This window comes from Aquarana catesbeiana, linkage group LG08 (assembly GCF_042186555.1).
Source record: "Aquarana catesbeiana isolate 2022-GZ linkage group LG08, ASM4218655v1, whole genome shotgun sequence".
Taxonomy (NCBI): Eukaryota; Metazoa; Chordata; class Amphibia; order Anura; family Ranidae; genus Aquarana; species Aquarana catesbeiana.
Window position 1 is genome coordinate 302,177,289 of NC_133331.1, and position 14,680 is coordinate 302,191,968.

At 44.7% G+C, this 14,680-nt stretch overlaps 1 protein-coding gene across 1 annotated transcript in view; it reads left to right on the forward strand.

Annotated features, from left to right (window-relative positions):
- The window catches only part of LOC141106872 (uncharacterized), a 136,952-nt gene extending 124,315 nt beyond the window's left edge, over positions 1 to 12,637 (forward strand). Inside the window, 6 exon segments of the mRNA XM_073597800.1 lie at positions 3,299 to 3,341; positions 3,458 to 3,555; positions 3,678 to 3,821; positions 3,934 to 4,008; positions 4,323 to 4,464; positions 6,174 to 12,637. Of these exon segments, the coding sequence (XP_073453901.1) occupies positions 3,299 to 3,341; positions 3,458 to 3,555; positions 3,678 to 3,821; positions 3,934 to 4,008; positions 4,323 to 4,464; positions 6,174 to 8,347 (2,676 nt within the window). The 3' untranslated portion in view covers positions 8,348 to 12,637.
- The last annotated feature ends 2,043 nt before the right edge of the window (positions 12,638 to 14,680 follow it).

Below are 14,680 nucleotides of genomic sequence, written 5' to 3' on the forward strand. Positions count from 1 at the left end.
GAGAGAGAGAATGAGAGAGAGGCAGAGAGAGAGAGAATGAGGAGAGGGAGAGAGAAGGAGGGAGAGGGAGAGAGAGAGAAGGAGAGAGAGAAAGAGAGAGGGGGAAGGAGAGAGACAGAGAGAAAGAGAGAGGGGGGAGGAGAGAGGGGGGGAAGGAGAGAGGGGGGAAGGAGAGAGAGAGGGGGGAGGAGAGAGAGAGGGGGAGGTGAGAGAGAGGGGGAGGAGAGAGAGAAAGAGTTGGAAGGAGAGAGAGGGGGGAAGGAGAGAGAGAGATGGGAAGGAGAGGGAGAGGGGGAACGAGAGAGAATGAGAGAGAGAGAAGGAGGGAGGGGGAAGGAGGGAGGGGGAGGAGAGAGAGAGGGCGGAGGGGAGAGAGAGAGAGGGAGTGGGGAAGGAGAGAGAGAGGGAGGAGAGAGAGAAAAGGAGAGAGGGGGAGGAGAGAGAGAGAAGGAGGGGAAGGAGAGAGAGGAGGAGAGAGAGAGAGAGAGAGGGGGGGAAGAAGAGAGAGGGGAAGGAGAGATAGAGAGGGAAAAGGATAGAGAGGGGGAAGTAGAGAGGAGAAGAGAGAGGGAGAAGGAGAGAGAGAAAGAGGGGGAAGGAGGGAGAGAGGGAGAATGAGAGAGAGGGAGAGAGGGAGAGAATGAGGGAGAGGGAGAGAGAGGGAGGGAGAGAGAAGGAGAGAGAGAAAGAGAGAGGGGGAAGGAGAGAGAGACAGAGAGAAAGAGAGAGGGGGGAGGAGAGAGGGGAAGGAGAGAGGGGGGAAGGAGAGAGAGAGGGGGAGGAGAGAGAGAGAGGGGGGAGGAGAGAGAGAGGGGGAGGAGAGAGAGAGGGGGGAGGAGAGAGAGAAAGAGTTGGAAGGAGAGAGAGAGATGGGAAGGAGAGAGAGAGATGGGAAGGAGAGGGAGAGGGGGAACGAGAGAGAATGAGAGAGAGAGAAGGAGGGAGAGGGAAGGAGGGAGGGGGGAGGAGAGAGAGAGGGCGGAGGGGAGAGAGAGAGAGGGAGTGGGGAAGGAGAGAGAGAGGGAGGAGAGAGAGAAAAGGAGAGAGGGGGAGGAGAGAGAGAGAAGGAGGGGAAGGAGAGAGAGGAGGAGAGAGAGAGAGGGGGGGAAGAAGAGAGAGGGGAAGGAGAGATAGAGAGGGAAAAGGATAGAGAGGGGGAAGTAGAGAGAGGGGGGAGGAGAGAGGGGAGGAGAGAGAGGGGGAAGGAGAGAAATAGGGGGAGGGAAGGAGAGAGGGGGAAGGAGAGAGAGAGGGGGGAGGAGAGTGGGGGGAGAAGAGAGAGGGAGGAGAGAGAGAGAGAGGGGAGGAGAGAAAGAGGGGGGAAGGAGGGGGGGAGGAAAGAGAGAGAGGGGGCAGGAGAGAGGGGGAGGAGAGAGAGGGGAGGAGAGAGAGAGAGGGGAGGAAAGAGAGGGGAGGAGAGAGAGGGGGAAGGAGAGAGAGAGGGGGAGAGAGGGAGGAGAGAGAGGGGGGAGGAGAGAGAGAGGGAGAGAGGGAGGAGAGAGAGAGGGAGAGAGGGAGGAGAGAGAGAGAGGGGAGGAGAGAGCGAGATAGGGGAAGGAGAGAGGGGGAGGAGAGAGAGAGGGGGAGAAGAGAGAGAAAGGGGGGAAGGAGGGAGAGAGGGGGAACAAGAGAGAGAGAGAGAATGAGAGAGAGGGAGAGAGAGAGAGAGAGAGAGAGAGGGAGGGAGAGAGAGAGAGGAGGGAGAGGGAGAGAGAAGGAGGGAGAGAGAGAGAGAGAGGAGGGAGAGGGAGAGAGAAGGAGGGAGAGAGAGAGAGAAGGAGGGAGAGGGAGAGAGGAGGGAGAGGGAGAGAGAAGGAGGGAGAGGGAGAGAGAAGGAGGGAGAGGGAGAGAGAGAGAAGGAGAGAAAGAGAGAGGGGGAAGGAGAGAGAGAGAGAGGGGGAGGAGAGAGAGGGGGGAGGAGAGAGGGGGAAGGAGAGAGGGGGGAAGGAGAGAGAGAGGAGGGAGGAGAGAGAGAGGGGGAGGAGAGAGAGAGGGGGGAGGAGAGAGAGGGGGGGGAGGAGAGAGAGAGGGGGGAGGAGAGAGGGAGAAGGAGAGAGAGAAAGAGTTGGAAGGAGAGAGAGGGGGAAGGAGAGAGACAGATGGGAAGGAGAGGGAGAGGGGGAACGAGAGAGAATGAGAGAGAGAGAGAAGGAGGGAGGGGGAAGGGGGAGGGGGAAGGAGAAGTAGAGAGAGAGGGCGGAGGGGGGAGTAGAGAGAGGGGGCGGAGGGGGGAGAGAGAGTGGGAGTGGGGAAGGAGAGAGAGAGAGGGGGAGGAGAGAGAGAAAAGGAGAGAGGAGGGAGGAGAGAGAGAGAAGGAGGGGGGAGGAGAGAGAGAGAAGGATGGGGGAGGAGAGAGAGAGGAGGAGAGAGAGAAGGAGAGAGAGAGGGAAGAAGAGAGAGGGGGAAGGAGAGATAGAGAGGGGGAAGTAGAGAGAGAGGGAAGGAGAGAGAGAGGGAAGGAGAGAGAGGGGGGGAGAGAGAGGGGGGGAGAGAGAGAGGTGGAAGGAGAGAGAGAGAGAGAGAGGGGGGTGAGAGGGGGAGGAGAGAGAGAGAGAGAGAGAGAGAGAGGAGGTGAGAGAGAGGAGGGAGAGAGAGAGGAGTGGGAAGGGGAGGGGGGGAAGAGGAGAGAGAGAGAGAGAGAGAGAGAGAGAGAGAGAGAGAGAGAGAGAGAGAGAGAGAGAGAGGGAGGGTATACAGAAAGAGAGGGTATACAGGGAGATATACAGAGAGGTATATAGGGAGAGAGGTGGAGAGGTATACAGGGAGATATACAGAGAGGAGTATACAGGAAGATATACAGAGAGGAGAATACAGGGAGATATACAGAGAGGAGTATACAGGGAGATATACAGAGAGGAGTATACAGGGAGATTTACAGAGAGGAGTATACAGGGAGATATGCAGAGAGGAGTATACAGGAAGATATACAGAGAGGAGTATACAGGAAGATATACAGAGAGGAGTATACAGGGAGATATACAGAGAGGAGTATACAGGGAGAAAGGAGCAGAGAAGATATAATATAAAAGAAGATGGATGGACAGAGAGAGGGAGGGAGACCTTCAGGGTGAAAACATGTGCTCTGCTTGCAGCCTCCTATTCACTTCTATTCACTTCACATTCCCGCCCTCCATTTCCTGCTTTCTGGTCACATGTTTCCTGTGACATCACTAGGTGAATCTGCAGTATAGGAACTAGCCGTTACTCCTGGGTGAGGGGTGAGGAAGTAAGAAGAAAATATTGTTGGAACTGGCAGCAGAGGAATTAAAAATATTAATTTATTTAGAAGGATCTCTACAAGGACATCATGATGGAGAATCAGCCGCCCCTCACACCACTGGGTAAGAGGAGACTTTATTGTAAAGGAGAGAGCAGTACGGAGGGTCCACCTAGATCCCCCATCATCTGATAAACACATAGAAACAATGTATTCAGTCACTGTGTGTGTTTCCTACAGATGGATCCAGTAATGAGAACCCACCAGAGAGATTTCCCGGTCCTCTGTATTCCCGGGATTCCAAACAAGAAGATCACACCATCCCTCACCATCATCAGGTAGGTGGGACTGAGCAATTAGAACTCAAATAGGTTGTAGAATTCTACGCTTCGAAATAACATTCTTCTATTTCATCTCTTGTTTCCTTTTACAAATACGTTCTATCATAATTGCACTTTAGGTTGAAGAACTGAAAGACATCAAAGTTGAGGTTAAAGTAGAAAAAGAAGAGAAGTTTGGGGATCAGCAGTCTATGGTAGAGGGTGATCCTCTGTATTCCCGGGATTCCACACAGGAAGATCACACCATCCCTCACCATCATCAGGTAGGTGGGACTGAGCAATTACAACATAAAAATATTCTAAGCTATGAGATGATATTTTTATATTAAATCTCTTGCTCTATTTATATATTGTTCTTTCATCTTTGGGGTTTAGGGTGAGAGATTTCCCCCTCTTCTGTGTTCCTGGGATTCCATGAATGAGGATCACACCATCCCTCACCATCATCAGGTAGGTGGGGTTGGGCATCTAGATGTCCTAGACCTAAATATATACATTCTAAGCCATGAGATTTCATTATTCTGTGTAGTCTCTTGTTTTGTTGAAGTGCAGCCTTTGTTACCCACAACCCCCATTCCCGTTTCTAGCTCCTTTTGAGCGCCCTACATTTTTCACGCTTCATTTTTATTTTTTAATATACATTCCTTTCCTCTGTGGGTCTCAAGCCCAGCCAAATGTCATTGAGGGTCCTCTTCATCCTTGTTTTGTACTTTTATATCTGCCTTGAGTTGACTAATAGATGTTTTCTATTATTTTTGGTGTAGGGTGAAGGGCAGATTAATATTAAAGCTGAGGTTAAAGAAGAAGAAGTAGAGATGTATGTGGGGGGTGATCAGTGGTCCATGGAGGAGGTCGGGATGATTATGAAAAGTGAACAGGAAGAGATTTCTCTACCTATCGACACAGGTAAGCAACAGACACTATGGACAAAACAGGTCACAGTCTCATTTTACTTCTGAGTATAAGGATTGTAGTTTAAGAAAAAATGTTAGATAATTATCAGATCTTCACATCATCCATTAGGCAGGTTTAAATATGTGTGGACCAGATGGTATCTGATTGGTCAGCACCATCACATGTAAATCGGAGACCAGGAGGGTGGGGAGGGGATCTGGTGTTAGGTCAGCTCTACAGTTCTTCTGTAGAGGTGATTGAACCATTGAAACTATTGCACTAAGGGCTCATTTACACTTGCTTCGGCTTCAACACACAGTAAAGCGCCTACTACATCAACATGCTTTTTTGATGCTTCAATGATGCTTCGGCTGTGTTTCAGTAGTGCTTTGGTGATGCTTTGATGATGCTTCGATGGTGTTTCAGTGGTGCTTCGGTAATGCTTCGATGATCCTTAAGTGGTGCTTTGGTGATGCTTCAGTGGTGCTTCAAGTGAGCTTTGTCATAGAACTCTATGGAGGCTTTGAAGATGCTTTGAAGCACCACTAAAGCAACATAGAGTATCATTTTTGAAGCAAAGCAAAAGCAAGGTGTAAACAGGACCGTGAGCTCACCATTTTATTTAGTGACAGGAGCCTTTGACTGGCGTTCAGAGAGCTTTAAGGGCTCATTTACACTTGCTTCAAAACAAGGCTTCAGACATAATGATTTTTTTAAAGCTCTCTTAACGCCAGTCAAAGCCCGTCACTAAATAACATGGTTGTCTTACAGTCCTGTTTACACCTTGCTTCAGCTTCGCTTCAAAAATTATACCCCATGTCGCTTTAGTGATGCTTCAAAGCATCTTCAAAGCCTCCATAGAAGTCTATGAAATCGCTCGCTTGAAGCACCTGCAGCTTTTGAGAGACTTTAATTCAGCTTTAGTTTCGCTTTGTTTTGGAGAAATTACAGGTATGAAATATCCACACACACATACACACATCTGCCAAACTTCAACAAAGCTTAAAAAGAGCATCACCGAAGCATCATAAACACATCATAAAAAAATTGTACCCCATGTCGCTTTAGTGGTGCTTCAAAGCATCTTCAAAGCCTCCATAGAAGTCTGTGACAAAGCTCGCTTGAAGCATCACCAAAGCACCACTGAAGAATCAAAAACAAATAAAAACATGTTGAAGCAGTAGGCGCTTTAATGTGTGTTGAAGCTGAAGCAAGTGCAAACTAACCTAACAGCTTAGGTTGTCTCCACACTGATGGAGGAGGGGTGGAGCCACCCTAGGACACCAGCATTGTAAATCTTGGAGGAAGGTTTTTTTCATATTTTGATGTTAAAGTTGTACCCAATTCCATGCCAGATCTCTGTGAAAGTGTTAACTGTTAGACCAACGTGACTTTTTTTTTTTTCTTGCTGACTCAGCTTGGAGTCCATATATGATCTGCAAACTCTTCATAATATAAAATCCAGCCAATCCGATGTAGTAACAATCCACTAACGCGTTTTGGATAATGAAGCCTCAGTCATAGCTATTTATTATTATAGAATTAGCAGATCATATATGGACTCGGTGTGAAGACTTTTCTGATTGATTTTGGAGGGAGAACAGGAGCCCAGCTGTGAGATCGGCATTTCCACTTATTCCACCGACGGGGAGGAGGAGCTAAAACTCCAGTTATTTGTCATCTACTGAGATTTATTATATTTTTTTACTTCTTTCCAACAGATGGATGTGATGTCAGGAATTCCTCGGAGAGACATCTTCTATTATCTACTGATTGTAAGTCAGAAGATAATGTCATCACACAGGATCCTCCAGGAGGAAATCCAAATACACAAAATATACATCACAGACCTTCCTGTCCGGAGACATCAATGGATCCCTCTGATCAGGGGGAATCTTCTCATCAATCACATACTATGATTGTAAATATCCATGTAAGATCTCACACTGCAGATAGATCAACAGATCTTTCTAATCCCGAGGAATCTTCCTCACCCCATGAAGGAGATCACCGAGGTGACAATCTATTCTCATGTTCAGAGTGCAGGAAATCTTTCACTCGGAAAGGAAACCTTGTGCAGCACATGAGAATTCACACGGGTGAGCGTCCATATATATGTTCAGAGTGCGGGAAATCTTTCGTTTACAAACCAAATTTTGAAAAACATCAGAGAATTCACACGGGTGAGCGTCCCTATATATGTTCAAAGTGCGGGAAATCTTTCACTTATAGATCAAGCCTTGTGAAACACCAAAGAGTTCACACAGGTGAGCGTCCTTTCCCTTGTTCAGAGTGCGGGAAATCTTTCACTCTGAAGGGAACACTTACTAGACACCAGAAAATTCACACAGATGTGCGTCCCTTTTCATGTTCAGAGTGCGGGAAATCTTTCACTCTGAAGGGAACACTTACTAGACACCAGAAAATTCACACAGATGAGCGTCCCTTTTCATGTTCAGAGTGCGGGAAATCTTTCACTCAAAAAGCAGTCCTTGTTACACATTTTAAAATTCACACGAATGAGAGTCTTTATTCATGTTCAGAATGTGGAAAATCTTTCACTCGGAAAACAGAACTTGATGCACATCAAAGAATTCACACAGGCGAGCGTCCTTATTCGTGTTCAGAGTGCGGGAAATCTTTCACTCAGAAAGGAGAACTTGTTACACATAAGAGACTTCACACGGGTGAGCGTCCTTATTCGTGTTCAGAGTGCGGGAAATGTTTCAATAGGAAAAGAAATTTTATTCAGCACCAGAGAATTCACACGGGTGAGCGTCCTTATTCGTGTTCAGAGTGCGGGAAATCTTTCATTCAGAAAACAGAACTTGATGCACATCAAAGAATACACACAGGTGAGCGTCCTTATTCGTGTTCAGAGTGCGGGAAATCTTTCCCTCGGAAAGGAGACCTTGTTACACATAAGAGACTTCACACAGGTGAGCGTCCTTATTCGTGTTCAGAGTGCGGGAAATGTTTCAATAAGAAAAGAAATTTTATTCAGCACCAGAGAATTCACACGGGTGAGCGTCCCTTTTCATGTTCAGAGTGTGGTAAATCTTTCCGAAAAAAAGATCATCTTGTTAGACACCATAGAATTCACACGGGTGAGCGTCCTTATTCATGTCCAGAGTGCGGGAAATTTTTTACTAACAAAGCACACCTTGTCACACATCAAAGAATTCACACGAATGACAGTCCTTATTCATGTTCAGAATGCGGGAAATCTTTCACTCAGAAAGATCGACTTGATGTACACCAGAGATTTCACACGGGTGTGCGTCCTTATTCATGTTTAGAGTGCGGGAAATCTTACACTCGGAAAGGAGAACTTAATGCACATCAAAGAATTCACACAGGTGACCGTCCTTATTCATGTTCAGAGTGCGGGAAATCTTTCACTCGGAAAACAGAACTTGATGCACATCAAAGAATTCACACAGGTGAGCGTTCTTATTCATGTTCAGAGTGCGGGAAATCTTTCACTCTGAAAAGACAACTTGTTGCACATCAGATAATTCACACAGGTGAGCGCCCTTTTTCATGTTCAGAGTGCGGGAAATCTTTCACTTTTAAGGGAGTCCTTGTTAAACATCAGAGAATTCACACAGGTGAGCGTCCTTATTCCTGTTCAGAATGTGGGAAATCTTTCACTGAGAAAGGAACCCTTGTTACACATCTTAGACTTCACACAGGTGAGCGTCCTTATTCATGTTCAGAGTGCGGGAAATCTTTCACTCATACGGGAACATTTGTGAAACATCAAATAGTTCACATGGGTGAGTGTCCTTAGTCATTTTCAGAGTGTGGGAAATCTTTTACTCATAAAGAATGCCTCATTGAACATCAGGTGAGCATCCTTTTTTATGTTCAGAGAGCGGCAATTTTTCACTAAGAAAGGCAACCTTGTGCAGCATCAGAGAATTCATATGGGTGAGCTTTCCTCAGGGATATTAAACTAAACCTGTTATACTTATCTGCTCTGTGTAATCATTTTGCACAGAGCAGCTCCGATCCTCCTCTTCTGGGGTCCCCCACTGGCGCTCCTGGCCCCTCCCACCTGCCGAGTACCCTCAGAGTAAACAGCTGGCTATGGGGTCACCCAAGCGGGCTCATTCTTGAGCTGTGGCTCTGTGAGTCTATTCAGGCATGGAGCCTTGGCCCTACCCCTCTCTCCCCTCATTGGCTCACTGGCTGTGATTAACAGCAGCTGAAACCAATGGCTCCTGCTGCTGCTGCTTCAGCCAATGAGGACTAAGAGTCCCCGGAGAGACGAGGCACTTGTGCACATCACTGGATCGAGATGGTGGAAGGAGATCTGCCAAGGAATGTAGTGTGGATGGTGGAGGAGATCTGTCAGAGAATGTAGTGTGGATGGTGGAGGAGAGCTGTCGGAGAATGTAGTGTGGATGGTGGAGGAGAGCTGTCGGAGAATGTAGTGTGGATGGTGGAGGAGAGCTGTCGGACAATGTAGTGTGGATGGTGGAGGAGATCTGTCAGAGAATGTAGTGTGGATGGTGGGAGGAGAACTGTCGGAGAATGTAGTGTGGATGGTGGAGGAGATCTGTCGGAGAATGTAGTGTGGATGGTGGAGGAGAGCTGTCAGAGAATGTGGTGTGGATGGTGGTAGGAGATCTGTCGGAGAATGTAGTGTGGATGGTGGAGGAGATCTGTCGGAGAATGTAGTGTGGATGGTGGAGGAGATCTGTAGGAGAATGTAGTGTGGATGGTGGAGGAGAGCTGTCGGAGAATGTAGTGTGGATGGTGGAGGAGAGCTGTCGGAGAATGTAGTGTGGATGGTGGGAGGAGAGCTGTCGGAGAATGTAGTGTGGATGGTGGAGGAGAGCTGTCGGAGAATGTAGTGTGGATGGTGGAGGAGAGCTGTCGGAGAATGTAGTGTGGATGGTGGGAGGAGAGCTGTCGGAGAATGTAGTGTGGATGGTGGAGGAGAGCTGTCGGAGAATGTAGTGTGGATGGTGGAGGAGAGCTGTCGGAGAATGTAGTGTGGATGGTGGAGGAGAGCTGTCGGAGAATATAGTGTGGATGGTGGAGGAGAGCTGTCGGAGAATGTAGTGTGGATGGTGGAGGAGAGCTGTCGGAGAATGTAGTGTGGATGGTGGAGGAGATCTGTCGGAGAATGTAGTGTGGATGGTGGGAGGAGGAGATCTGTCGGAGAATGTAGTGTGGATGATGGGAGGAGAGCTGTCGGAGAATGTAGTGTGGATGAACCACCTTGTCTCCCTTTCCACTTCAGTCAGTTACCTGCTTCTCTGCACCACTCTGTGAGTTCCAGCCTCCCATTACCAGCTCCTGTGCACTCCCAGCCTGTGTTACTCCTCTGTGTGTCCATGCACTCCTACGGAGTTAAGTACTTCCTTGTGTATCCACTGCCCCATATTCAGTGTTTCTCTTTCCACGTCATCCATTCAGCTTTTGAAAATTAATTTTCCATTTTGGATTTGCTCTTCAGCTTTGTAATATCTAGGGGTTCATATTCCGATATCTGATTTGTCTCACCACTTTTCTCTGAATATTGAACTCCTCTTTAATAAGACTGTATAGATATCAAAAATTATGAAAGGGAAACGCTTTTGTGGTTTAGAAGGATTAATGCTCTTGGACAATGAACCCCATTGACAGATTTTTGTTTTTTGTTTTTTTAAACTATCCCAATTTGGGGCCCATCTTATTATTATTATTTTTTTTAATTTTCAAACACTTTACTACTTTTGTCTGGATTTCGATACAACCTCCACTGAATAGTAAAATATTGTCTCTAACAAGAAAGAAGGCACAGGTGCCCCGGGCATTTCACTTTATTATCAAGCATGAGTCCTGGTGAGGCTTCTCCACTGGGTCCATAACTTTCCATTTAAGTTGTGGGTCCAGATCGATCAGTCTTTATCCCAACTTGATCTCTGGTCTCTCCCATGGACCTTACCAAAAAAAAAACTGAAGGACACAGGTTTTGTATTTCCACCTATGGACCAAACCCTAATTTAGTGGAATAAGTGGAGCACTACTTCCAATATGTCTGCATAGGTAGGCCCAATGACACCACTATTTGACAATCCGTCTTTTCCCATTGGTATACATAGATCCTTTATTGGTCCCTGGAGTGAAGCTTTAAAGTTCAATATCTTCTTCTGCCAATTCTCCATCTTCCCTCCTCAATATTATCTCTAATTTACCTGGAATACAGACTTTGTTCTCGAACCAAAAACTTACTTCTTTCATCCAATCTTTGCCAGACAGACGCAGGTTGGTTTCTTAGAGTACTTAGAGAAACTATTGTTATGTGGCTCCCCCCCCCCCCCCACTCGATTACCAAAATTTACACAATATTGTCTACTCTTGCTCACCCAAAACTTGAGAAAGAGAATTAGGCACAAAATTCAGCAGTGAGGATCGGTAGAAAGCATTTACTTTCTCTCATACATATTCTGTTGGTTATACGGTCCAAGAAATGAGCTTCAAGAGTTTCACAAAACAAGGAGATATGTACATGGTATTGTGAATAAACAAAATCTGTCACAGGATACAAGGTTATACAGAGAGATAACCTCACCTGGCATAATCCTATTGTGTTCAAGTGAAGGACTGTTTAAATAGCTAACACCTTGGCTAACAAAACTCATTGTATGAACTTTTAGGATGGTTTAGACAAACAAGTCATTTCTAAACACCCAGTGGGAATGTTCAAGGTCCATCTCAACACGTTAGAAAGAGTTGAATATTGTGCCAGTCAAAAATATTTTAAAAGTATCTATAAGGTTATTATAAGTCATTTCAAACTATTTATGACATTGTAGATCACAGAGACATATTATAATTTTGGCATCTGCGGACCCAACAACTTTGCTATGAAGAAAATGTATATGAAAGTGTGATTTTATAAGTAGAAGTGTTTTAAGAAACAAATTAGTATTAGGAAAAACATATAATTAGGATTATAACTATATAAGAGACTGTAGCCTATGCTTGGATAAACAAATATTCATTGGAGATACCAGAAGTTATACAGGTATCCATATAGATAATCATTTTTATGTAGTATTGATGAAATATAACAACGTGTGTATTTCCTAGATAGACCAGTCTTTATAGACATACATTTATAGAGACACATATATATGTAACCAGTGTATGTAATAGTGATTAATCAAGATTATACTGAGTGTATTTTACATTAGACCGATTACCAGAATATTTAAAAGTATATACTATCTTTACCATTATACACATTATGAAAATAGAACGTATTAACTTAAAGGATGGACTCAAAACACATGTGAGAGACCTGGTGGTTGAAGGTGGTATTATTTGAACTCACTAAATTTCCAGAAGAGGTTAATAATTAAGTCTCCTAACCCAATGGGAAGTGGCCACGTCCTTTTGGGCAGAGCCATTATAATTTTATGGTCTTATTATCTGAAATGGTATTTAGAGGAAAGTAAAAGAAAAAAAAAAGGGAGGAAGAAGAGAGCTCAGGGGGAGAGCTCAGGGATCCACCCTGAGGGGGGACACTGGGAGACACACACACTCCCAGACTGACACTCATGCACCATGCATGAATACATATCTTTACATCCATGAAGATTCCTCAACAACTAAGACTTAGAACTCGGAGGTCACAAGAAGTAAATCCTCTTTAAGAGTATCCATTTTGAAACTACGGCAGCCATCTTAACTCTGGTAACCAGCCGATAGGAACAGTAGCCATCCTGGAATGGGTAATTATGTCATGTTGATTTTATCTTGTATGTTCTCTCAAATATTGATGTATTGAATATTATTCAATTGATAATAATTCCCCCGAATCAATAACCGCCTTGTAGATTTTTCTCTAAAGATTCAAATTTTTCATTATAGTTTTCTTTTTGCATAGTTGCCACATTTATTGACAAAACAAACGTCTAATTTATTTCACAATTTTAACCACTTACTTACCTGCAGCAAAGTAACGGTTGTACGTGTGAAATACAGATGTTCTGTTTAATTGTCAAGTTCACAAGGTTATTGATTCTACCGAGAAGTTATCATGGTGGTATTATGTCAAAGGGACGGTACGCCCATTTTTGCAAGTGTTTTTATTGATTTTGAAGACGTTCATGTAACGCAATCGGTATCTTAATTTCATGTGATTATTTGTGTTTGTTTACCAATAAATTTCTATTTCGTATGATCACACGTCTCCGTGAATAATAGAGAAAATTATGCACTAAGTGTGCATTAGGGGTCGCCCTTAATGGATATTAGTGGCCACAAGTGAGTATTAAATCTCATAGATTGTTATATATAAAAGTGCACTAGAGTGCCATCTTTATTAAACACATTCAATATATAAAAAAATATAACAGTAGAATTTACAATTGTATAAAGTGCAAATACAAACACTATACATTCGCTTGCATATAGAGGATATAGCACCCATGTGCCTACAGCCCGCAGCCTGTATATGGAGAATCAGGCGGATGAGGTGTATGGCGTGTACCCGACATGTTTCGGAAATAGGTATGTATTACTCCTTCATCAAGGGATTTATGATTGGGTGCTCAAATCTATCTGTAAATATCAAAGGACAAAATAATAATAGAGAATATCTATGTCGTCATAAATTATATGCGACTGCATTTTTGCAATATATGCGATTTTAGTAGTTATTGAAAGAAGTAGTATAGAAAAGGTCTGGTATGGACTAATTATACTTACATCAATTTGATTCATAAAGACAAAAAACAGCAGTTAAAACAGTATAACTGAGAGCAGGCTGGCTTCTGGTTCACATGACACAAGGTGGGCAACCAGGAGTGTGATGCAGAGCGTTGCAGCACTTTCACAAGGGATGACCGATGGAGATCTGTGTATTTAAAGAGTGATGTTTGTAAGTGTACAAGGCATATAATTAAGCCAATGCTTTGCTGAAGGATAGAGTGACACAGTCATCCAAGGCCCACAAACTCAATCAACATCAACCACGCTAAATGTAGTCAACCTATCATCATATTCACTTAATGAACACGAATTGGCTGTTCTAGGACGTGGCCTCACTTTCTGCCCAGACACCCGTCTGGACAGATTTGGAGCCATTAAAGACATACAACTATTCATCCGCAAGGTTTTACTAAAAAGTCTATATGCAAAAAAACCCATGACGGAACAGAAGCTCACAAATCAAGAGATTCAAGCATTAGATAATCTTGTTGCTTTGCTAGACGAAAACGAACTTGAAAATCCTCTGACTCAGGAAAACACCCATGACCCCGACAGGAACATGGATGTTATACCTACCCCACATACGCAAGTATGTACATTGAAAAATAAATCCACCCTATATCCCTCGCCTAGCTCCAACCCCAACGCCGCAGCTTTTCTCAAATTGGTATCAACAGATATCAATAGAATGAAAAACTTCCCACATCCATACTCCAATTTCAGCCGTGATGAACGGTTGGCTCTGGAGGCGCTGTCACGTAACCACGACGTTGTCATTAAACCCTCTGACAAGGGTGGCAACGTCGTGGTTATGGACAGTGCACAATATACTGAGATGTGCATGGATATATTACAAAATCATGAGTGGTATCGCCCCATCCCCAAATCTCTATTGGACAAATTCACTCACGACTTTTATACACTTGTTGATACTGCATTTCAATATAATGCAATATCCAAACAACTTTGGGAGTTCATTAGGACTAGCCACCCCAAAGAGGCAACTTTCTATGCGTTACCAAAGTTGCACAAACAAAAGAAAAAACCACCGGGCAGACCTATCATCTCAGGCTGCGGAAGCCTAACAGAAAACCTCAGTCGTGTAGTTGATAACCATCTAAAGCCTTTAGTTACTTGCCTATCATCGTATGTACGCGATACAATTCATTTCTTACAGATTATTCAAGACATACACATAGAAGAAGGCACCCAATTGGTAGCCATCGATGTGGAATCCTTGTACTGCACCATTCCCCACGCTAAAGGGTTATCGGCCATACAACACATTTTGCAACAATATAGCGATTCTGAACCCAAATATATTGAATTCATCCTGGCCTCTCTTGAGTTTATACTCAACCATAACTTCTTTTGCTTTGACGGTTCCCACTACCTCCAGGTACAGGGCGTGGCGATGGGGACTTGTTGTGCCCCATCGTACGCCAACCTGTACCTGGGGGAGTGGGAACATTCACTGCTTGTCCAGGAGTCGTTGTCTGTGTATATGCGCCAT